This window comes from Panulirus ornatus, chromosome 56 (assembly GCF_036320965.1).
Source record: "Panulirus ornatus isolate Po-2019 chromosome 56, ASM3632096v1, whole genome shotgun sequence".
NCBI lineage: Eukaryota > Metazoa > Arthropoda > Malacostraca > Decapoda > Palinuridae > Panulirus > Panulirus ornatus.
In genome coordinates, this window is record NC_092279.1 from 9548213 (window position 1) to 9572774 (window position 24562).

Consider the following 24562-nt stretch of genomic DNA (forward strand, 5'->3'; position numbering starts at 1 on the left):
GGATAGGTGATTACCTTTCATATTTTTCCATTATACCTTGTCGCTGTCTCCCGCGTTAGTGAGGTAGAGCAAGGAAACCACATGTATATATACATATATATTTCATACCACATGTATATATACATATATATTTCATACTATTCGCCATTTCCCGCATTAGCGAGGTATCGTTAAGAACAGAGGACTGGGCCTTAGAGGGAATATCCTCGCCTGGCCCCCTTCTCTGTTCCTTCTTATGGAAAATTAAAAAAAAAAAAACGAGAGGGGAGGATTTGCAGCCACCCGCTCCCTCCCCTTTTAGTCGCCGTCTACGACACGCAGGGAATACGTGGGAAGTATTCTTTCTCCCCTATCCCTAGGGATAATACATACATATATTATTATTTTTATTTTTTTATTATACTTTGTCGCTGTCTCCCGTGTTTGCGAGGTAGCGCAAGGAAACAGACGAAAGAAATGGCCCAACCCCCCCCCCCCATACACATGTATATACATACGTCCACACACGCAAATATACATACCTACACAGCTTTCCATGGTTTACCCCAGACGCTTCACATGCCTTGATTCAATCCACTGACAGCACGTCAACCCCGGTATACCACATCGCTCCAATTCACTCTATTCCTTGCCCTCCTTTCACCCTCCTGCATGTTTAGGCCCCGATCACACAAAATCTTTTTCACTCCATCTTTCCACCTCCAATTTGGTCTCCCTCTTCTCCTCGTTCCCTCCACCTCCGACACATATATCCTCTTGGTCAATCTCTCCTCACTCATTCTCTCCATGTGCCCAAACCACTTCAAAACACCCTCTTCTGCTCTCTCAACCACGCTCTTTTTATTTCCACACATCTCTCTTACCCTTACGTTACTCACTCGATCAAACCACCTCACACCACACATTGTCCTCAAACATCTCATTTCCAGCACATCCATCCTCCTGCGCACAACTCTATCCATAGCCCACGCCTCGCAACCATACAACATTGTTGGAACCACTATTCCTTCAAACATACCCATTTTTGCTTTCCGAGATAATGTTCTCGACTTCCACACATTCTTCAAGGCCCCCAGAATTTTCGCCCCCTCCCCCACCCTATGATCCACTTCCGCTTCCATGGTTCCATCCGCTGCCAGATCCACTCCCAGATATCTAAAACACTTCACTTTCTCCAGTTTTTCTCCATTCAAACCTACCTCCCAATTGACTTGACCCTCAACCCTACTGTACCAAATAACCTTGCTCTTATTCACATTTACTCTTAACTTTCTTCTTCCACACACTTTACCAAACTCAGTCACCAGCTTCTGCAGTTTCTCACATGAATCAGCCACTAGCGCTGTATCATCAGCGAACAACAACTGACTCACTTGCCAAGCTCTCTCATCCCCAACAGACTTCATACTTGCCCCTCTTTCCAAAACTCTTGCATTTACCTCCCTAACAACCCCATCCATAAACAAATTAAACAACCATGGAGACATCACACACCCCTACCGCAAACCTACATTCACTGAGAACCAATCACTTTCCTCTCTTCCTACACGTACACATGCCTTACATCCTCGATAAAAACTTTTCACTGCTTCTAACAACTTTCCTCCCACACCATATATTCTTAATACCTTCCACAGAGCATCTCTATCAACTCTATCATATGCCTTCTCCAGATCCATAAATGCTACATACAAATCCATTTGCTTTTCTAAGTATTTCTCACATACATTCTTCAAAGCAAACACCTGATCCACACATCCTCTACCACTTCTGAAACCACACTGCTCTTCCCCAATCTGATGCTCTGTACATGCCTTCACCCTCTCAATCAATACCCTCCCATATAATTTACCAGGAATACTCAACAAACTTATACCTCTGTAATTTGAGCACTCACTCTTATCCCCTTTGCCTTTGTACAATGGCCTTCTCCAGATCCATAAATGCTACATAAAAATCCATTTGCTTTTCTAAGTATTTCTCACATACATTCTTCAAAGCAAACACCTGATCCACACATCCTCTACCACTTCTGAAACCACACTGCTCTTCCCCAATCTGATGCTCTGTACATGCCTTCACCCTCTCAATCAATACCCTCCCATATAATTTACCAGGAATACTCAACAAACTTATACCTCTGTAATTTGAGCACTCACTCTTATCCCCTTTGCCTTTGTACAATGGCACTATGCACGCATTCCGCCAATCCTCAGGCACCTCACCATGAGTCATACATACATTAAATAACCTTACCAACCAGTCAACAATACAGTCACCCCCTTTTTTAATAAATTCCACTGCAATACCATCCAAACCTGCTGCCTTGACGGCTTTCATCTTCCGTAAAGCTTTCACTACCTCTTCTCTGTTTACCAAATCATTTTCCCTAACCCTCTCACTTTGCACACCACCTCGACCAAAACACCCTATATCTGCCACTCTATCATCAAACACATTCAACAAACCTTCAAAATACTCACTCCATCTCCTTCTCACATCACCACTACTTGTTATCACCTCCCCATTTGCGCCCTTCACTGAAGTTCCCATTTGCTCCCTTGTCTTACGCACTTTATTTACCTCCTTCCATACATATATATATATATATATATATATATATATATATATATATATATATATATATAGGTTTGCGGCAGGGGTGTGTGATGTCTCCATGGTTGTTTAATTTGTTTATGGATGGGGTTGTTAGGGAGGTAAATGCAAGAGTTTTGGAAAGAGGGGCAAGTATGAAGTCTGTTGGGGATGAGAGAGCTTGGCAAGTGAGTCAGTTGTTGTTCGCTGATGATACAGCGCTGGTGGCTGATTCATGTGAGAAACTGCAGAAGCTGGTGACTGAGTTTGGTAAAGTGTGTGGAAGAAGAAAGATAAGAGTAAATGTGAATAAGAGCAAGGTTATTAGGTACAGTAGGGTTGAGGGTCAAGTCAATTGGGAGGTGAGTTTGAATGGAGAAAAACTGGAGGAAGTAAAGTGTTTTAGATATCTGGGAGTGGATCTGGCAGCGGATGGAACCATGGAAGCGGAAATGGATCATAGGGTGGGGGAGGGGGCGAAAATTCTGGGGGCCTTGAATAATGTGTGGAAGTCGAGAATATTATTTCGGAAAGCAAAAATGGGTATGTTTGAAGGAATAGTGGTTCCAACAATGTTGTATGGTTGCGAGGCGTGGGCTATGGATAGAGTTGTGCGCAGGAGGATGGATGTGCTGGAAATGAGATGTTTGAGGACAATGTGTGGTGTGAGGTGGTTTGATCGAGTGAGTAACGTAAGGGTAAGAGAGATGTGTGGAAATAAAAAGAGCGTGGTTGAGAGAGCAGAAGAGGGTGTTTTGAAGTGGTTTGGGCACATGGAGAGAATGAGTGAGGAAAGATTGACCAAGAGGATATATGTGTCGGAGGTGGAGGGAACGAGGAGAAGAGGGAGACCAAACTGGAGGTGGAAAGATGGAGTGAAAAAGATTTTGTGTGATCGGGGCCTGAACATGCAGGAGGGTGAAAGGAGGGCAAGGAATAGAGTGAATTGGAGCGATGTGGTATACCGGGGTTGACGTGCTGTCAGTGGATTGAATCAAGGCATATGAAGCGTCTGGGGTAAACCATGGAAAGCTGTGTAGGTATGTATATTTGTGTGTGTGGACGTATGTATATACATGTATGGGGGGGGGGGTTGGGCCATTTCTTTCGTCTGTTTCCTTGCGCTACCTCGCAAACGCGGGAGACAGCGACAAAGTATAATAAAAAAATAATAATAATATATGATATATATATCATATATATATATATATATATATATATATATATATATATATATATATATATATATCCCTGGGGATTGGGAAGAAAGAATACTTCCCACGCATTCCTCACGTGTCGTAGAAGGCAACTAAAGGGGACGAGAGCGGGGGGCCAGAAACCCTCCCCTCCTTGTATTTTAACTTTCTAAAAGGGGAAACAGAAGGAGTCACGCGGGGAGTGCTCATCCTCCTCGAAGGCTCAGACTGGGGTGTCTAAATGTGTGTGGATGTAACCAAGATGAGAAAAAAGGAGAGATAGGTAGTATGTTTGAGGTAAGGAACCTGGATGTTTTGGCTCTGAGTGAAATGAAGCTCAATGGTAAAGGGGAAGAGTGGTTTGGAAATGTCTTGGGAGTAAAGTCAGGGGTTAGTGAGAGGACAAGAGCAAGGGAAGGAGTAGCACTACTCCTGAAACAGGAGTTGTGGGAGCATGTGATAGAGTGTAAGAAAGTAAATTCTAGATTGATATGGGTAAAACTGAAAGTTGATGGAGAGAGATAGGTGATTATTGGTGCATATGCACCTGGGCATGAGAAGAAAGATCATGAGAGGCAAGTGTTTTGGGAGCAGCTGAATGAGTGTGTTAGTGGTTTTGAAGCACAAGACCGGGTTATAGTGATGGGTGAATTGAATGCAAAGGTGAGTAATGTGGCAGTTGAGGGAATAATTGGTATACATGGGGTGTTCAGTGTTGTAAATGGAAATGGTGAAGAGCTTGTAGATTTATGAGCTGAAAAAGGACTGGTGATTGGGAATACCTGGTTTAAAAAGCGAGACATACATAAGTATACGTATGTAAGTGGGAGAGATGGCCAGAGAGCGTTATTGGATTACGTGTTAATTGATAGGCGCGCGAAAGAGAGACTTTTGGATGTTAATGTGCTGAGAGGTTCAACTGGAGGGATGTCTGATCATTATCTTGTGGAGGCGAAGGTGAAGATTTGTAGGGGTTTTCAGAAAAAAAGAGAGAATGTTGGGGTGAAGAGAGTGGTGAGAGTAAGAGAGCTTGTGAAGGAGACTTGTGTAAGGAAGTACCAGGAGAGACTGAGTAAAGAATGGAAAAAGGTGAGAACAAAGGAGGTAAGGAGAGTGGGGGAGGAATGGGATGTATTTAGGGAAGCAGTGATGGATTGCGCAAAAGATGCTTGTGGCATGAGAAGCGTGGGAGGTGGGTGATTAGAAAGGGTAGTGAGTGGTGGGATGAAGAAGTAAGATTATCAGTGAAAGAGAAGAGAGAGGCATTTGGACGATTTTTGCAGGGAAAAAAATGCAAATGAGTGGGAGATGTATAAAAGAAAGAGGCAGGAGGTCAAGAGAAAGGTGTGAGAGGTGAAAAAGAGGGCAAATGAGAGTTGGGGTGAGAGTGTATCATTAAATTTTAGTGAGAATAAAAAGATGTTTTGGAAGGAGGTAAATAAAGTGCGTAAGACAAGGGAGCAAATGGGAACTTCAGTGAACGGGGCTAATGGGGAGGTGATAACAAGTAGTGGTGATGTGAGGAGATGGAGTGAGTATTTTGATGGATTGTTGAATGTGTTTGATGACAAAGTGGCAGATATAGGGTGTTTTGGCCGAGGTGGTGTGCAAAGTGAGAAGGTTAGGGAAAATGATTTGGTAAACAGAGAAGAGGTGGTAAAAGCTTTACGGAAGATGAAAGCCGGCAAGGCAGCAGGTTTGGGTGGTATTGCAGTGGAATTTATTAAAAAAAAAAAGGGGTGACTGTATTGTTGACTGGCTGGTAAGGTTATTTGATGTATGTATGATTCATAGTGAGGTGCCTGAGGATTGGCGGAATGCTTGCATAGTGCCATTGTACAAAGGCAAAGGGGATAAGAGTGAGTGCTCAAATTACAGAGGTACAAGTTTGTTGAGTATTCCTGGTAAATTATATGGGAGGGTATTGATTGCGAGGGTGAAGGCATGTACAGAGCATCAGATTGGGGAGGAGCAGTGTGGTTTCAGAAGTGGTAGAGGATGTGTGGATCAGGTGTTTGCTTTGAAGAATGTATGTGAGAAATACTTAGAAATGCAAATGGATTTTTATGTAGCATTTATGGATCTGGAGAAGGCATATGATAGAGTTGATAGAGATGCTCTGTCGAAGGTGTTATGAATAAATGGTGTGGGAGGCAAGTTGTTAGAAGCAGTGAAAAGTTTTTATCGAGGATGTAAGGCATGTGTACGTGTAGGAAGAAAGGAAAGTGATTGGTTCTCAGTGAATGTAGGTTTGCGGTAGGGGTGTGTGATGTCCCCATGGTTGTTTAATTTGTTTATGGATGGGGTTGTTAGGGAGGTGAATGAAAGAGTTTTGGAAAGAGGGGCAAGTATGCAGTGTGTTGTGGATGAGAGAGCTTGGGAAATGAATCAGTTGTTGTTCGCAGATGATACAGCGCTGGTGGCTGATTCATGTGAGAAACTGCAGAAGCTGGTGACTGAGTTTGGTAAAGTGTGTGAAAGAAGAAAGTTAAGAGTAAATGTGAATAAGAGCAAGGTTATTAGGTACAGTAGGGTTTAGGGTCAAGTCAATTGGGAGGTAAGTTTGAATGGAGAAAAACTGGAGGAAGTGAAGTGTTTTAGATATCTGGGAGTGGATTTGGCAGCGGATGGAACCATGGAAGCGGAAGTGAATCATAGGGTGGGGGAGGGGGCGAAAATTCTGGGAGCGTTGAAGAATGTGTGGAAGTCGACAATATTATCTCGGAAAGCAAATGTGGGTAGGTTTGAAGGAATAGTGGTTCCAACAATGTTATATGGTTGCAAGGCGTTGGCTATGGATAGAGTTGTGCAGAGGAGGGTGGATGTGCTGGAAATGAGATGTTTGAGGACAATATGTGGTGTGAGGTGGTTTGATCGAGTAAGTAATAATAGGGTAAGAGAGATGTGCGGTAATAAAAAGAGTGTGGTTGAGAGAGCAGAAGAGGGTGTTTTGAAATGGTTTGGTCACATGGAGAGAATGAGTGAGGGAAGATTGACAAAGAGGATATATGTGTCAGAGGTGGAGGGAACGAGGAGAAGTGGGAGACCAAATTGGAGGTGGAAAGATGGAGTGAAAAAGATTTTGAGTGATCGGGGCCTGAACATGCAGGAGGGTGAAAGGCGTGCAAGGAATAGAGTGAATTGGAACGATGTGGTATACCGCGGTCGACGTGCTGTCAATGGATTGAACCACGGCATATGAAGCGTCTGGGGTAAACCATGAAAAGTTCTGTGGGGCCTGGAGGTGGAAAGGGAGCTGTGGTTTCGGTGCATTATTACATGACAGCTAGAGACTGAGTGTGCAGGAACGTGGCCTTTGTTGTCTTTTCCTAGCACTACCTCGCACACATGAGGGGGGAGAGGGTTGTTATTTCATGTGTGACGAGGTGGCGATGGGAATGAATAAAGGCAGACAGTATGAATCATGTACATGTGTATATATGTATATGTCTGTGTGTGTGTGTATATATATATATATATATATATATATATATATATATATATATATATATATATATATATATATATATATATATATGTATACGTTGAGATGTATAGGTATGTATATTTGCGTGTGTGGACGTGTATGTATATACATGTGTATGTGGGTGGGTTGGGCCATTCTTTCGTCTGTTTCCTTGCGCTACCTCGCTAACGCGGGAGACAGCGACAAAGCAAAATAGATATAAATAAATAAATATATATTTACTTTTCAGTGCTTCTTGACATGACTATTCATTTCTGATTGATATCTGATTTCTCTAAGCAATTAATCAGGGATTCCACCTATTGTTCCATTACTTATGATTTTTTTTCTGTTATTATGATACTTGGGTGATGACTCCTTTATTATAGAGTCTTCTAATAATGTGTCATAGTGTTAAGTGTACATTCAGTAACAGCATTTATTGTGTTCTTGCAAACTTTTTGAATATGATTCATGATATATAAGTTTAGGTAGGTGGTATTTTTATTTCGGCTAATTAGGTGCTTTCTTTTATATTCTAATATATGTCTGATAAGGACTCGTGTTATAGAGGTAAATTTCATATGCATTTGGAAATTTACCTAGGATCTTTAGGTAAATGGCTACATCAGTCGATGTTGTTTTGATGGATTCTGGTAACTCAGGCGACCCACAAGCATTGCCTCGCACAATGCCTTACCAAAAACCACCTGATTCCCCACCAACCCCTCCACATCATGGGAACTCAGGACAAACGATTCCTTCACAAAAACGTTTTTATAGTAAAACTCGCTAGGGAATCACACGAGTTATTTGATGGTAAGCTTGTGAATTTTGATCAGTAAATTTGAAATGTAGAGGATGTTGTTGAACAAAATTGTGAGTTTGGGGATAGAGCGCTTATGATGGCTGCTGAAAACCTCATTAATTTCAGAAAGCCTAACAATCATGCTAAGTTTGCTTATGACACAGATGACATTCAATACTGTACATCTTGGGGAGAGTTCAAAACGTTTAGATTAAGTTGTGAGGAATCATTTTCAGATAGTTTACTACACGTTCTTTTATGTGTACTTAACATACATAGATGATACGTCAGTCCCTGATCACTGGAGTACCTTACATGGAAGAATGAGATTAGTCAGGCAGGACCTGGGTGGCGGTCTCTTGACGTGGCAGCCGCTGCTTTGCGGTGCCCTTGAGGATGGCCCCTGGTTGGCCATCCCCATGGGGATGACCCCTGGGTGGGATCTCCAGAGTGGCGGCTCATTGGTTTACATCCCGAGTGATGGTCCGTGGATAGGGTTACCTTGACTGTCGCCCCCTGAGTGGCGATCCACTTAGTGATGGCCCCTGGGTGGCGGTTCCCTTAAGATTGGCCCCTGAGTGGCGTTCCCCTGAGTGGCGGCCCGTGGGTGGCTCTCCCCTGAGTGGCGGCCCCTGGATGGCGGTCCCCTTGGGTGGCGATCTTTTCTGTTTTTGTCGCTTGATTCCACTATGCTTCTACCCGACTGGGTCAATGAAGAAAATGAAAGATCCTACTACGGCAAAAGGAAATATGACAGAAGGAGGTTCCATAAAAGCCACGTACCTTCTTCGTTTTAAGGAGAGTACTAGAGTGCTGCAGCTTGTAGGCAATATCCTTCAGGATGGAAGAGAAGGGTGTGACCCCGATTCCTCCTGCAACCAAGACTACAGTCTCATAGTCCCACCACATCTGGTGTCCCTCGCCGAATGGGCCATCCATGAAAATCTTTAGAATAAAAGAATCGTGTGGATAATTCCCAGAGACATCTATAAAATTAAACATCTGCTATGAAAGATCACAATAACGTCAAAGGCAATTAGACATTACATGAATTGAGGTAATGCATGAATGTCCACGTACCGCTGGGTATTTGAGGCCAAGCGGCTGCTCCTGGTAGACTTCGGACAACTTCTTGGTCCAGGGGCCCACGGCTCGGATGTGCAACGTTAAGTTTTTCTCGTGAGGGGCCGAGGACAGCGTGAATGGGTGGTACTCCTGTGGGCAGCATGAGAGACAGTCAGAAGCAGTCTTACCTTCTGAGACGATTGGGTTGAGTAATTCCCCATGACAAGATGCCGCCTTCCAGACTGGCAACACCTCACAGCCTACATAAGGGGGTTATCTTAATTAGAAGCACAACACAAGATCGCATCATTTATCACATTCAGAATGACATCATGCCTCAGATTTCTTGGAATTATCCGAGTGCTCAAACCTCAAAGTCATTTCAATCTTTTGACGTTAAGGTGACCACAAGCTTTGACCCTCATGACCACCAACATCCAGACTTCACAGTATAACGTCCATCTCAAATCTTGTGACCACCTTACTCTCCACAACTTGGGTTACCTTAATATCTGCATCCTTACTTCCAACATATTGGGTCATTTCAATGACCAAAACTTAAGTCATCTCGCTCTAAGGTCATAGCTGTTCCCAAAGACTTGGTCATATTACTTCCCATACCCCTAAGGTCATGTTATCCATCGTACTTTAGGTTTAACACAATGTACACTTGTCAATGCGACCTATATCCGCATTCTTGAATCACTGTACTTGTCAGTCTTAGTGTGGGACATATCAGTACTCGAGATAATTCTTAAAGAAAAAGAGATTTTCTGGAAAAGAGAAAACCTTTCCCTAAGTTATTGGTTAAGTAAATCTTGTCAATTAAGCTATTTTTTAATCATTCCATGATACCTTACTATTCCCGTATTTTTCTCCTCAGTCGCCCTGCGTTTTTCTTTTTCTCTTTCATTCTTCCCTAGCTTCCCTGCGTTTTCTCATTCTTCCTTAGCTTCCCTGCATTCTCTCATTCTTCCTCAGTTTCCCTGCTTTGCTTCGCTATTCCATAGCTTCCTTGGGTTCTCTCATTCTTCCCTAGCTTTCCTGAGTTCCCTCTTTCTTCCTACTTCCCCTGCACTCTCATATTTGCTCTAACTTCCCTACGTTCCCTGACTCTTCCCTAACTTCCCTGTGTTTTGTTCTTCCCTTTCTTCCTTTTGTTCCCTCACTCTCATCTTCCTGTGTTCCCTCACTCTCCTCTAGCCTCCCAGTGCCCCAACACTCTCCTCTAGCCTCCCTGTATTCCATCGTTCTTCTTTTGCCTCTGTGTTGCACCACTCTTCTCTAGCCTTCCTGTGTTCCCTCACTCTTCTCTTACCTCTGTGTTCTACCACTCTCTTCTACCTGTGCTCTCTCACTCTCCTCTAGCCTCCCAATGCTCCTCACAGCCCTTTAGCCTCCCTGTGTTCCCTCACTCTTGCCTAGCCTCCTTGGGTTTCTTTTGAGCCTGCCATCCTCAGGTACTGAAAAATTTCCACCTCACTGACGCTATTTGCCTGTGTAACAAGTGTCGAGCCCTTGACACAAAAATGTGATGATATGTAAATGCAGCCACATTGTCTGGAGGCGACTTTGCCTTCAACTTCCTATTGTAACAGGAATTACCATCTAAAGTGTAAAGAGAAACAGCTTTAGGGTTTGTGTATCTACCCCATCCTACCTCCTGCTGGCCCCTCTGTCCTTACACAGAATTCATGACTGGCCTACCTGTTCACTGATGCCCAGGGATGCTATCTTCACCCACTGTCCAGACAAGAAGCTAAAGTTTGGTGGTCGACGGATCTCCAGTCGAACTACATCTGTAAGCATCGTGAACATTATCTTTTAACTTACTACTTAACAGAAATTGTAGGAGCAATGAATCTAACAGATAACAGTTAATGACATCGGATGTTTGTGATGTACTTAATGGAGGGCAAAAGCACTTTCCGGAAGGGGAGGGCAGTTAGTGAAGGGTATTCAATAACACTGACTGGAGGACATACAATATCTAGAAGAAAATGACACTTACTGGAGGGTAATACAATAATGATAAGACAATGATCTCTACTGAGGAGCAAAACAGATACTAAAGGGCAGTACAATAATCAGGGGACAATGCTTACTGGAGGGAAGGTGCTGGACGCTGATGACATCTATCTTGATCTTATTCCTGGACACGGAGACGAGCTTGTCCAGCACGAAGAGGATGCATGGCGCCAGGAAGAAGAAGTGAAAGAATGGAGGCTGCCAGGAGAGGACACAGGGAAGAAATACATACATCTTGTAGTTGAAATGCATGTAACTCAGTGCAAGGAAGCATGTAATCTAGGGAATTCATGTAACCGAGGATAGAGATACATATAAACCAGGGTAGGGATACATATATCCCATCATCCTAGAGCAGAGATCCATATATCCTAAGGTAGGAATACATATAATTCAGCGTAGAGACATGTCCCTTAATAAGGTTATATATAACTCAGAGTGGAGATGTATGTAACCTAGGGTAGAGATACATATTATTCAAGGCAGGGATACACATTTCCCAAGGGTAGGGGTATATATATATATATATATATATATATATATATATTTTCTTTTTTTTTTTTTGCTTTGTCGCTGTCTCCCGCGTTTGCGAGGTAGCGCCAGGACACAGACGAAAGAAGTGGCCCAACCCACCCCCATACACATGTATATACATGCACGTCCACACACGCAAATATACATACCTATACAGCTTTCCATGGTTTACCCCAGACGCTTCACATGCCCTGATTCAATCCACTGACAGCACGTCAACCCCGGTATACCACATCGATCCAATTCACTCTATTCCTTGCCCTCCTTTCACCCTCCTGCATGTTCAGGCCCCGATCACACAAAATCTTTTTCACTCCATCTTTCCACCTCCAATTTGGTCTCCCTCTCCTCCTCGTTCCCTCCACCTCTGACACATATATCCTCTTGGTCAATCTTTCCTCACTCATTCTCTCCATGTGCCCAAACCACTTCAAAACACCCTCTTCTGCTCTCTCAACCACGCTCTTTTTATTTCCACACATCTCTCTTACCCTTACGTTACTTACTCGATCAAACCACCTCACACCACACTTTGTCCTCAAACATCTCATTTCCAGCACATCCACCCTCCTGCGCACAACTCCATCCATAGCCCACGCCTCGCAACCATACAACATTGTTGGAACCACTATTCCTTCAAAATACCCATTTTTGCTTTCCGAGATAATGTTCTCGACTTCCACACATTCTTCAAGGCTCCCAGGATTTTCGCCCCCTCCCCCACCCTATGATCCACTTCCGCTTCCATGGTTCCATCCGCTGCCAGATCCACTCCCAGATATCTAAAACACTTTACTTCCTCCAGTTTTTCTCCATTCAAACTTACCTCCCAATTGACTTGACCCTCAACCCTACTGTACCTAATAACCTTGCTCTTATTCACATTTGCTCTTAACTTTCTTCTTTCACACACTTTACCAAACTCAGTCACCAGCTTCTGCAGTTTCTCACATGAATCAGCCACCAGCGCTGTATCATCAGCGAACAACAGCGAAATATATATATATATATATATATATATATATATATATATATATATATATATATATATATATATATATATATATATCTGGGAGTGGATCTGGCAGCGGATGGAACAATGGAAGCGGAAGTGAATCATAGGGTGGGGGAGGGGGCGAAAATTCTGGGAGCCTTGAAGAATGTTTGGAAGTCGAGAACATTATCTCGGAAAGCAAAAATGGGTATGTTTGAAGGAATAGTGGTTCCAACAATGTTGTATGGTTGCGAGGCGTGGGCTATGGATAGAGTTGTGCGCAGGAGGGTGGATGTGCTGGAAATCGGATGTTTGAGGACAATATGTGGTGTGAGGTGGTTTGATCGAGTAAGTAATGTAAGGGTAAGAGAGATGTGTGGTAATAAAAAGAGTGTGGTTGAGAGAGCAGAAGAGAGTGTTTTGAAATGGTTTGGTCACATGGAGAGAATGAGTGAAGGAAGATTGACCAAGAGGATATACGTGTCAGAGGTGGAGGGAACGAGGAGAAGTGGGAGACCAAATTGGAGGTGGAAAGATGGAGTGAAAAAGATTTTGAGTGATCGGGGCCTGAACATGCAGGAGGGTGAAAGGCGCGCAAGGAATAGAGTGAATTGGAACGATATGGTATACCGGGGTCGACGTGCTGTCAATGGATTGAACCAGGGCATGTGAAGCGTCTAGGGTAAACAATGGAAAGTTCTATGGGGCCTGGATATGGAAATGGAGCTGTGGTTTCGGTGCATTATTACATGACACCTAGAGACTGAATGTGAACGAATGGGGCCTTTGTTGTCTTTTCCTAGCGCTACTTCGCACACGTGAGGAGGGAGGGGGTTGTTATTCCATGTGTGGCGAGGTGGCGATGGGAATAAATAAAGGCAGACAGTAAAAATTATGTACATGTGTATATATGTATATGTCTGTGTGTGTATATATATGTATAGACTGAGATGTATAGGTATGTATATTTGCGTGTGTGGACGTGTATGTATATACATGTGTATGTGGGTGGGTTGGGCCATTCTTTCGTCTGTTTCCTTGCGTTACCTCGCTAACGCGGGAGACAGCGACAAAGCAAAATAAATAAATGAATATATATATATATATATATATATATATATATATATATATATATATATATATATATATATATTCCTATGAGTCCACGGGGAAAATGAAACACGAAAAGTTCCCAAATGCATATAAATATATATATATATATATATATATATATATATATATATATATATATATATATATATATATATCCCTGGGGATAGGGGAGAAAAAATACTTCCCACGTATTCCCTGCGTGTCGTAGAAGGCGACTAAAAGGGGAGGGAGCGGGGGGCTGGAAATCCTCAACTCTTGTTTTTTTTTAATTTTCCAAAAGAAGGAACAGAGAAGGGGGCCAGGTTAGGATATTCCCTCAGCGGCCCAGTCCTCTGTTCTTAACGCTCCCTTGCTAACGCGGGAAATGGCGAATAGTTTGAAAGAAAAAAATATATGTACACATAATCACTTTCCTCTCTTCCTACTCGTACACATACCTTACATCCTTCATAAAAACTTTTCACTGCTCCTAGCAACTTACCTCCCACACGAATATACTCTTAATACCTTCCACAGAGCATCTGTGTCAACTCTGTCATATGCCTTCTCCAGATCCATAAATGCTACATACAAATCCATTTGCTTTTCTAAGTATTTCTCACATACATCCTTCAAAGCAAACATCTAATCCACACATCCTCTACCACTTCTGAAACCACACTGCGCTTCCCCAATATGAAGGCTCTGTACATGCCTTTATTCTCTCAATCAATACTCTCCCATATAATTTCCCAGGAATACTCAACAAACTTATACCTCTGTAATTTGAATACTCACCTTTATCCCCTTTGCCTATGTACAATGGCACTATGCATGCATTCCGCCAATCCTCAGGCATTTCACCATGAACTATACATACACTGAATATCCTTACCAACCAATCAACAACACAGTCATCCCCTTTTTTAATGAATTCCACTACAATACCATCCAAACCGGCCGCCTTGCCTGCTTTCATCTTCCGCAAACCTTTCACTACCTCTTCTCTGTTTACCAAACCATTCTCCCTGACCCTCTCACTTCGCACACCACCTCGACCAAAACACCTTATATCTGCCACTCTATCATCAAACACATTCAACAAACCTTCAAAATACTCACTCCATCTCCTTCTCACTTCACCACTACTTGTTATTACCTCCCCTTTAGCCCCCTTCACCGATATTCCTATTTGTTCTCTTGTCTTACGAACTTTATTTACCTCTTTCCAAAACATCTTTTTATTCTCCCTAGAATTTAATGATACTCTCTCACCCCAACTCTCATTTGCCATCTTTTTCACCTCTTGCACCTTTCTCTTAACCTCCTGCCTCTTTCTTTTATACATCTCTCAGTCATCGGGTGGGGGAGGGGGCGAAGGTTCTAGGAGCATTGAAGAATTTGTGGAAGGCGAGAACATTATCTCGGAGAGCAAAAATGGATATGTTTGAAGGAATAGTGGTTCCAACAATGTTACATGGTTGCAAGGCATGGGCTGTAGACTGGGTTGTGCGCAGGTTTGGTCACATGGAGAGAATGAGTGAGGAAAGATTGACAAAGAGGATACATGTGACAGAGGTGGAGGGAAGGAGGAGAGGTGGGAGACCAAATTGGAGGTGGATGGATGGAGTGAAAAAAGACGATGGGCAATCGGGGCCTGAACATACAGGAGGGTGAAAGGTGTGAGGAATAGAGTGAATCGGAACTATGTGCTATACAAGGGTCGACGTGCTGTCAATGGATTGAACCACGGCATGTGAAGCGTCTTGGGTGAACCATGAAAAGTTTTGTGGGGCCTGGATGGGAGTTGGGAGCTGTGGTTTCGGTGCATTATACATGACAGCTAGACACTGAGAGTGAACGAATGTGGCCTTTGTTGTCTTTTCCTAGCGCTACCACACGGGTGTGTGTGTGTGTGTGTGTGTGTGTGTGTGTGTGTGTGTGTGTGTGTGTGTGTGTGTGTGTGTGTGTGTGTGTTTGTGATGTTTTTCAGGTGTGGCGGGGTGGCGACGGGAATGGATGAATGCAGAAAGGATGAATATGTACATGTGTATATATGTATATGTCTGTGTATGTATATGTATGTATACATTGAAATGTATAGGTATGTATATGTGCGTGTGTGGGCGTTTATGTTAATACATGTGTATGTGGGTGGGTTGGGCCATTCTTTCGTCTGTTTCCTCGCGCTACCTCGCTAACGCGGGAAACAGCGACTAAGTATACAAATATAAATAAAACAAATGAATATATATATATATATATATATATATATATATATATATATATATATATATATATATATATATATATATATATATATATTTTTCTTTTTTTTTTTTTTGCTTTGTCGCTGTCTCCCGCGTTTGCGAGGTAGCGCCAGGACACAGACGAAAGAAGTGGCCCAACCCACCCCCATACACATGTATATACATGCACGTCCACACACGCAAATATACATACCTATACAGCTTTCCATGGTTTACCCCAGACGCTTCACATGCCCTGATTCAATCCACTGACAGCACGTCAACCCCGGTATACCACATCGATCCAATTCACTCTATTCCTTGCCCTCCTTTCACCCTCCTGCATGTTCAGGCCCCGATCACACAAAATCTTTTTCACTCCATCTTTCCACCTCCAATTTGGTCTCCCTCTCCTCCTCGTTCCCTCCACCTCTGACACATATATCCTCTTGGTCAATCTTTCCTCACTCATTCTCTCCATGTGCCCAAACCACTTCAAAACACCCTCTTCTGCTCTCTCAACCACGCTCTTTTTATTTCCACACATCTCTCTTACCCTTACGTTACTTACTCGATCAAACCACCTCACACCACACTTTGTCCTCAAACATCTCATTTCCAGCACATCCACCCTCCTGCGCACAACTCCATCCATAGCCCACGCCTCGCAACCATACAACATTGTTGGAACCACTATTCCTTCAAAATACCCATTTTTGCTTTCCGAGATAATGTTCTCGACTTCCACACATTCTTCAAGGCTCCCAGGATTTTCGCCCCCTCCCCCACCCTATGATCCACTTCCGCTTCCATGGTTCCATCCGCTGCCAGATCCACTCCCAGATATCTAAAACACTTTACTTCCTCCAGTTTTTCTCCATTCAAACTTACCTCCCAATTGACTTGACCCTCAACCCTACTGTACCTAATAACCTTGCTCTTATTCACATTTGCTCTTAACTTTCTTCTTTCACACACTTTACCAAACTCAGTCACCAGCTTCTGCAGTTTCTCACATGAATCAGCCACCAGCGCTGTATCATCAGCGAACAACAGCGAAATATATATATATATATATATATATATATATATATATATATATATATATATATATATATATATATATATATCTGGGAGTGGATCTGGCAGCGGATGGAACAATGGAAGCGGAAGTGAATCATAGGGTGGGGGAGGGGGCGAAAATTCTGGGAGCCTTGAAGAATGTTTGGAAGTCGAGAACATTATCTCGGAAAGCAAAAATGGGTATGTTTGAAGGAATAGTGGTTCCAACAATGTTGTATGGTTGCGAGGCGTGGGCTATGGATAGAGTTGTGCGCAGGAGGGTGGATGTGCTGGAAATCGGATGTTTGAGGACAATATGTGGTGTGAGGTGGTTTGATCGAGTAAGTAATGTAAGGGTAAGAGAGATGTGTGGTAATAAAAAGAGTGTGGTTGAGAGAGCAGAAGAGAGTGTTTTGAAATGGTTTGGTCACATGGAGAGAATGAGTGAAGGAAGATTGACCAAGAGGATATACGTGTCAGAGGTGGAGGGAACGAGGAGAAGTGGGAGACCAAATTGGAGGTGGAAAGATGGAGTGAAAAAGATTTTGAGTGATCGGGGCCTGAACATGCAGGAGGGTGAAAGGCGCGCAAGGAATAGAGTGAATTGGAACGATATGGTATACCGGGGTCGACGTGCTGTCAATGGATTGAACCAGGGCATGTGAAGCGTCTAGGGTAAACAATGGAAAGTTCTATGGGGCCTGGATATGGAAATGGAGCTGTGGTTTCGGTGCATTATTACATGACACCTAGAGACTGAATGTGAACGAATGGGGCCTTTGTTGTCTTTTCCTAGCGCTACTTCGCACACGTGAGGAGGGAGGGGGTTGTTATTCCATGTGTGGCGAGGTGGCGATGGGAATAAATAAAGGCAGACAGTAAAAATTATGTACATGTGTATATATGTATATGTCTGTGTGTGTATATATATGTATAGACTGAGATGTATAGGTATGTATATTTGCGTGTGTGGACGTGTATGTATATACATGTGTATGTGGGTGGGTTGGGCCATTCTTTCGTCTGTTTCCTTGCGTTACCTCGCTAACGCGGGAGACAGCGACAAAGCAAAATAAATAAATGAATATATATATATATATATATATATATATATATATATATATATATATATATATATATATATATATTCCTATGAGTCCACGGGGAAAATGAAACACGAAAAGTTCCCAAATGCATATAAATATATATATATATATATATATATATATATATATATATATATATATATATATATATATATATATCCCTGGGGATAGGGGAGAAAAAATACTTCCCACGTATTCCCTGCGTGTCGTAGAAGGCGACTAAAAGGGGAGGGAGCGGGGGGCTGGAAATCCTCAACTCTTGTTTTTTTTTAATTTTCCAAAAGAAGGAACAGAGAAGGGGGCCAGGTTAGGATATTCCCTCAGCGGCCCAGTCCTCTGTTCTTAACGCTCCCTTGCTAACGCGGGAAATGGCGAATAGTTTGAAAGAAAAAAATATATGTACACATAATCACTTTCCTCTCTTCCTACTCGTACACATACCTTACATCCTTCATAAAAACTTTTCACTGCTCCTAGCAACTTACCTCCCACACGAATATACTCTTAATACCTTCCACAGAGCATCTGTGTCAACTCTGTCATATGCCTTCTCCAGATCCATAAATGCTACATACAAATCCATTTGCTTTTCTAAGTATTTCTCACATACATCCTTCAAAGCAAACATCTAATCCACACATCCTCTACCACTTCTGAAACCACACTGCGCTTCCCCAATATGAAGGCTCTGTACATGCCTTTATTCTCTCAATCAATACTCTCCCATATAATTTCCCAGGAATACTCAACAAACTTATACCTCTGTAATTTGAATACTCACCTTTATCCCCTTTGCCTATGTACAATGGCACTATGCATGCATTCCGCCAATCCTCAGGCATTTCACCATGAACTATACATACACTGAATATCCTTACCAACCAATCAACAACACAGTCATCCCCTTTTTTAATGAATTCCACTACAATACCATCCAAACCGGCCGCCTTGCCTGCTTTCATCTTCCGCAAACCTTTCACTACCTCTTCTCTGTTTACCAAACCATTCTCCCTGACCCTCTCACTTCGCACACCACCTCGACCAAAACACCTTATATCTGCCACTCTATCATCAAACACATTCAACAAACCTTCAAAATACTCACTCCATCTCCTTCTCACTTCACCACTACTTGTTATTACCTCCCCTTTAGCCCCCTTCACCGATATTCCTATTTGTTCTCTTGTCTTACGAACTTTATTTACCTCTTTCCAAAACATCTTTTTATTCTCCCTAGAATTTAATGATACTCTCTCACCCCAACTCTCATTTGCCATCTTTTTCACCTCTTGCACCTTTCTCTTAACCTCCTGCCTCTTTCTTTTATACATCTCTCAGTCATCGGGTGGGGGAGGGGGCGAAGGTTCTAGGAGCATTGAAGAATTTGTGGAAGGCGAGAACATTATCTCGGAGAGCAAAAATGGATATGTTTGAAGGAATAGTGGTTCCAACAATGTTACATGGTTGCAAGGCATGGGCTGTAGACTGGGTTGTGCGCAGGTTTGGTCACATGGAGAGAATGAGTGAGGAAAGATTGACAAAGAGGATACATGTGACAGAGGTGGAGGGAAGGAGGAGAGGTGGGAGACCAAATTGGAGGTGGATGGATGGAGTGAAAAAAGACGATGGGCAATCGGGGCCTGAACATACAGGAGGGTGAAAGGTGTGAGGAATAGAGTGAATCGGAACTATGTGCTATACAAGGGTCGACGTGCTGTCAATGGATTGAACCACGGCATGTGAAGCGTCTTGGGTGAACCATGAAAAGTTTTGTGGGGCCTGGATGGGAGTTGGGAGCTGTGGTTTCGGTGCATTATACATGACAGCTAGACACTGAGAGTGAACGAATGTGGCCTTTGTTGTCTTTTCCTAGCGCTACCACACGGGTGTGTGTGTGTGTGTGTGTGTGTGTGTGTGTGTGTGTGTGTGTGTGTGTGTGTGTGTGTGTGTGTGTGTGTGTTTGTGATGTTTTTCAGGTGTGGCGGGGTGGCGACGGGAATGGATGAATGCAGAAAGGATGAATATGTACATGTGTATATATGTATATGTCTGTGTATGTATATGTATGTATACATTGAAATGTATAGGTATGTATATGTGCGTGTGTGGGCGTTTATGTTAATACATGTGTATGTGGGTGGGTTGGGCCATTCTTTCGTCTGTTTCCTCGCGCTACCTCGCTAACGCGGGAAACAGCGACTAAGTATACAAATATAAATAAAACAAATGAATATATATATATATATATATATATATATATATATATATATATATATATATATATATATATATATATTTATTTTTTTTTTTTTTTTTTTTTTTATACTTTGTCGCTGTCTCCCGCGTTTGCGAGGTAGCGCAAGGAAACAGACGAAAGAAATGGCCCAACCCCCCCCCATACACATGTACATACACACGTCCACACACACAATTATACATACCTACACAGCTTTCCATGGTTTACCCCGGACGCTTCACATGCCTTGATTCAATCCACTGACAGCACGTCAACCCCTGTATACCACATCGCTCCAATTCACTCTATTCCTTGCCCTCCTTTCACCCTCCTGCATGTTCAGGCCCCGATCACACAAAATCTTTTTCACTCCATCTTTCCACCTCCAATTTGGTCTCCCTCTTCTCCTCGTTCCCTCCACCTCCGACACATATATCCTCTTGGTCAATCTTTCCTCACTCATTCTCTCCATGTGCCCAAACCATTTTAAAACACCCTCTTCTGCTCTCTCAACCACGCTCTTTTTATTTCCACACATCTCTCTTACCCTTACGTTACTTACTCGATCAAACCACCTCACACCACACATTATCCTCAAACATCTCATTTCCAGCACATCCATCCTCCTGCGCACAACTCTATCCATAGCCCACGCCTCGCAACCATACAACATTGTTGGAACTACTAATCCTTCAAACATACCCATTTTTGCTTTCCGGGATAATGTTCTCGACTTCCACACATTTTTCAAGGCTCCCAAAATTTTCGCCCCCTCCCCCACCCTATGATCCACTTCCGCTTCCATGGTTCCATCCGCTGACAGATCCACTCCCAGATATCTAAAACACTTCACTTCCTCCAGTTTTTCACCATTCAAACTCACCTCCCAATTGACTTGACCCTCAACCCTACTGTACCTAATAACCTTGCTCTTATTCACATTTACTCTTAACTTTCTTCTTCCACAGACTTTACCAAACTCCGTATATATATATATATACTTCGTATATATATATATATATACGAATAAAGTGTATATGAACGCGCACCTTCATAGAACATACAAAGCTCGATCAGCCAGGATCGAACCTGGGACCCCTTGTGCAAGAGGCAGGCATGCTACTTCCACACATTCTTCAAGGCTCTCGGGATTTTCGCCCCCTCCCCCACCCTATGATTCACTTCCGCTTCCATGGTTCCATCCGCTGCCGGATCCACTCCCAGATACCTAAAACACTTTACTTCCTCCAGTTTTTCTCCATTCAAACTTACCTCCCAATTGACTTGACCCTCAACCCTACTGTACCTAATAACCTAATAAGTCGAGAACATTATCTCGGAAAGCAAAAATGGATATGTTTGAAGGAATAGTGGTTCCAACAATGTTGTATGGTTGCGAGGCGTGGGCTATGGATAGAGTTGTGCGCAGGAGGGTGGATGTGCTGGAAATGAGATGTTTGAGGACAATGTGTGGTGTGAGGTGGTTTGATCGAGTAAGTAATGTAAGGGTAAGAGAGATGTGTGGAAATGAAAAGAGCGTGGTTGAGAGAGCAGAAGAGGGTGTTTTGAAATGGTTTGGGCACATGGAGAGAATGAGTGAGGAAAGATTGACCAAGAGGATATATGTGTCGGAGGTGGAGGGAACGAGGAGAAGTGGGAGACCTAATTGGAGGTGGAAAGATGGAGTGAAAAAGATTTTGAGTGATCGGGGCCTGAACATGCAGGAGGGTGTAAGGCGGGCAAGGAATAGAGTGAATTGGATCGATGTGGTATACCGGGGTTGACGTGCTGTCAGTGGATTGAATCAGGGCATGTGAAGCGTCTGGGGTAAACCATGGAAAGTTGTGTGGGGCCTGGATGTGGAAAGGGAGCTGTGGTTTCGGGCATTATTGCATGACAGCTGGAGACTGAGTGTGAACGAATGGGGCCTTTGTTATCTTTTCCTAGCGCTACCTCGCACACATGAGGGGGGAGGGGGATGGTATTCCATGTGTGGCGAGGTGGCGATGGGAATGAATAAAGGCAGGCAGTGTGAATTGTATGCATGGGTATATATGTATGTGTCTCTGGGTGTATATATATGTGTACATTGAGATGTATGGGTGTGTATGTTTGCGTGTGTGGACGTGTGTGTATATACATGTGTATGGGGGTGGGTTGGGCCATTTCTTTCTTCTGTTTCCTTGCGCTTCCTCGCAAATGCGGGAGACAACGACAAAGCAAAATAAATAAATAAATAAATAATATATATATATATATATATATATATATATATATATATATATATATATATATATATATATATATATATATATATATCCCTACTCTTGGGAAATGTGAATCCCTCTCTTGATTGATATGTATAATATGGTTGTTTAATTTGTTTACGGATGGTGTTGTTAGAGAGGTGAATGCAAGAGCTTTGGAGAGATGGGCAAGTATGCAGTCTGTTCTGGATGAGAGGGCTTGGGAAGTGAGTCAGTTGTTGTTGTTGTTCGCTGATGATACAGCACTGGTGGGTGATTCGGGTAAGAAACTGCTGAAGTTAGTGACTGAGTTTGGTAAAGTGTGTGAAAGAAAAAAGCTGAGAGTAAATGTGAATAAGAGCAAGGTTATCAGGTTCAGTAGGGTTGATGGACAAGTTAATTGGGAGGTAAGTTTGAATGGAGAAAAACTGGAGGATGTGAAGTGTTAGATATCTGGGAGTGGATTTAGCAGTGGATGGAACGAACCATGGGAGCGGAAGTGAGTCACAGGGTGGTGCTGGGAGCGAAGGTTCTCATCCCTTCTATTTTCACAAACAGCATCATAATGCCTAATGGTCTCTTATTGTTTGAATAACTTTGTCATTCCTTTGTACTATCACTAAGACTAACATTCAGCATCACTAGAAATAACATTCGCCAATTCCAGGATCATCTCTCACAAAGACCATGAATACGTTCAGCAACACCAGGACTACAAATCATCATAATTACTACCATCCATCAACACCAAGACTACCACTCCCCAATACCAGGGCCATTATCCATCAGTAACATGACCTCAACTCTCTACCACCAATGCCAACACTTATCAACACCAGGATTACCACTCACCAACACGTGGGTCACCACTCACCAACACCTGGGTCACCACCCATCAACACCAGGAGTACCACTCACCAACACGAAGGCCTGAGCCATGCAGACGAGACCTCTGACTTGGACCAGCCTGCGGATTGACCTGTACCAAAGATGTCTGAGCCATGCAGGACGAAACTGATCTGGAACAACCTGTGGTCTGACCTGTACCAACATGCCTGATCCATGCAGGACGAGAGGACCAGGACTAGCCTGTGGACTGACCTGTACCAACATGCCTGAGCCATGCAAGACAAAGAGGAAGTAGAAGACGGGGTAGGTATTGTGAGTCAGCCAGAAGAATCGGAAGAAATGCTGGCGACCGAAGTAGGCGAACACGTAGATAAGGGCGACGTGCAGAGTGAGGATGACACCTGTCAAGCCAGTGATAGTCTCCCAACACCAGTAGTGGAACTTGGGGAGCACGTGAGTCCTGCCGGTACAACCAAACTCCTTAGCCATAGACACCAGCTTCCTTCTCACAGACATAATGAATACATTATCACACACCAAATGCCTTCCCACTGACACAGTACTTATACTATCACAGACATCAGCTGCTTCCTCAAAGACGCATAACACACACTGTCACAGATACATGCTGCCTCCTCACAGACATACTACCTACACTTTCACAGAATCCAGCTACCTTCTCACCGAAACAGCACTTGTATTATCACAAACGCCTGCTGTCTTTTCACAAACACAGTACTTACACTATCACAGACACCAAATACCTTCTCACAGACACAGTACTTACACTATCACAGATACCAGCTACCGTCTCACAGACACAGTACTTACGCTTTCACAATCCCCAGCTCCCTTCTCACAAACACAGTACTTACGCTATCACAGACTCCAGCTGCCTTCTCACTGACACCAGTTGGCTTGTTACTGATATGGTGCTTACACTATTACAGGTACCAACTACCTTCTCACAGACATAGTACTTGCACTATCACAGACTCCAGCTGCCGTCTCACTGACACGGTGCTTACAATGTTGC

The 24562-nt window shown here is 43.1% G+C and overlaps 1 protein-coding gene across 2 annotated transcripts in view; it reads right to left on the reverse strand.

Annotated features, from left to right (window-relative positions):
* The window catches only part of LOC139765869 (dual oxidase 2-like), a 188292-nt gene that overhangs the window by 11367 nt on the left and 152363 nt on the right, over nt 1–24562 (reverse strand). For both annotated transcript variants that reach the window (XM_071693732.1, XM_071693733.1), the window contains 5 exons: nt 23779–23986; nt 11236–11356; nt 10838–10929; nt 9146–9280; nt 8849–9010 (listed from right to left, as the gene is read on the reverse strand). In XM_071693732.1, the coding sequence (XP_071549833.1) occupies nt 8849–9010; nt 9146–9280; nt 10838–10929; nt 11236–11356; nt 23779–23986 (718 nt within the window). The remainder of the gene's footprint in view (nt 1–8848; nt 9011–9145; nt 9281–10837; nt 10930–11235; nt 11357–23778; nt 23987–24562) is intronic.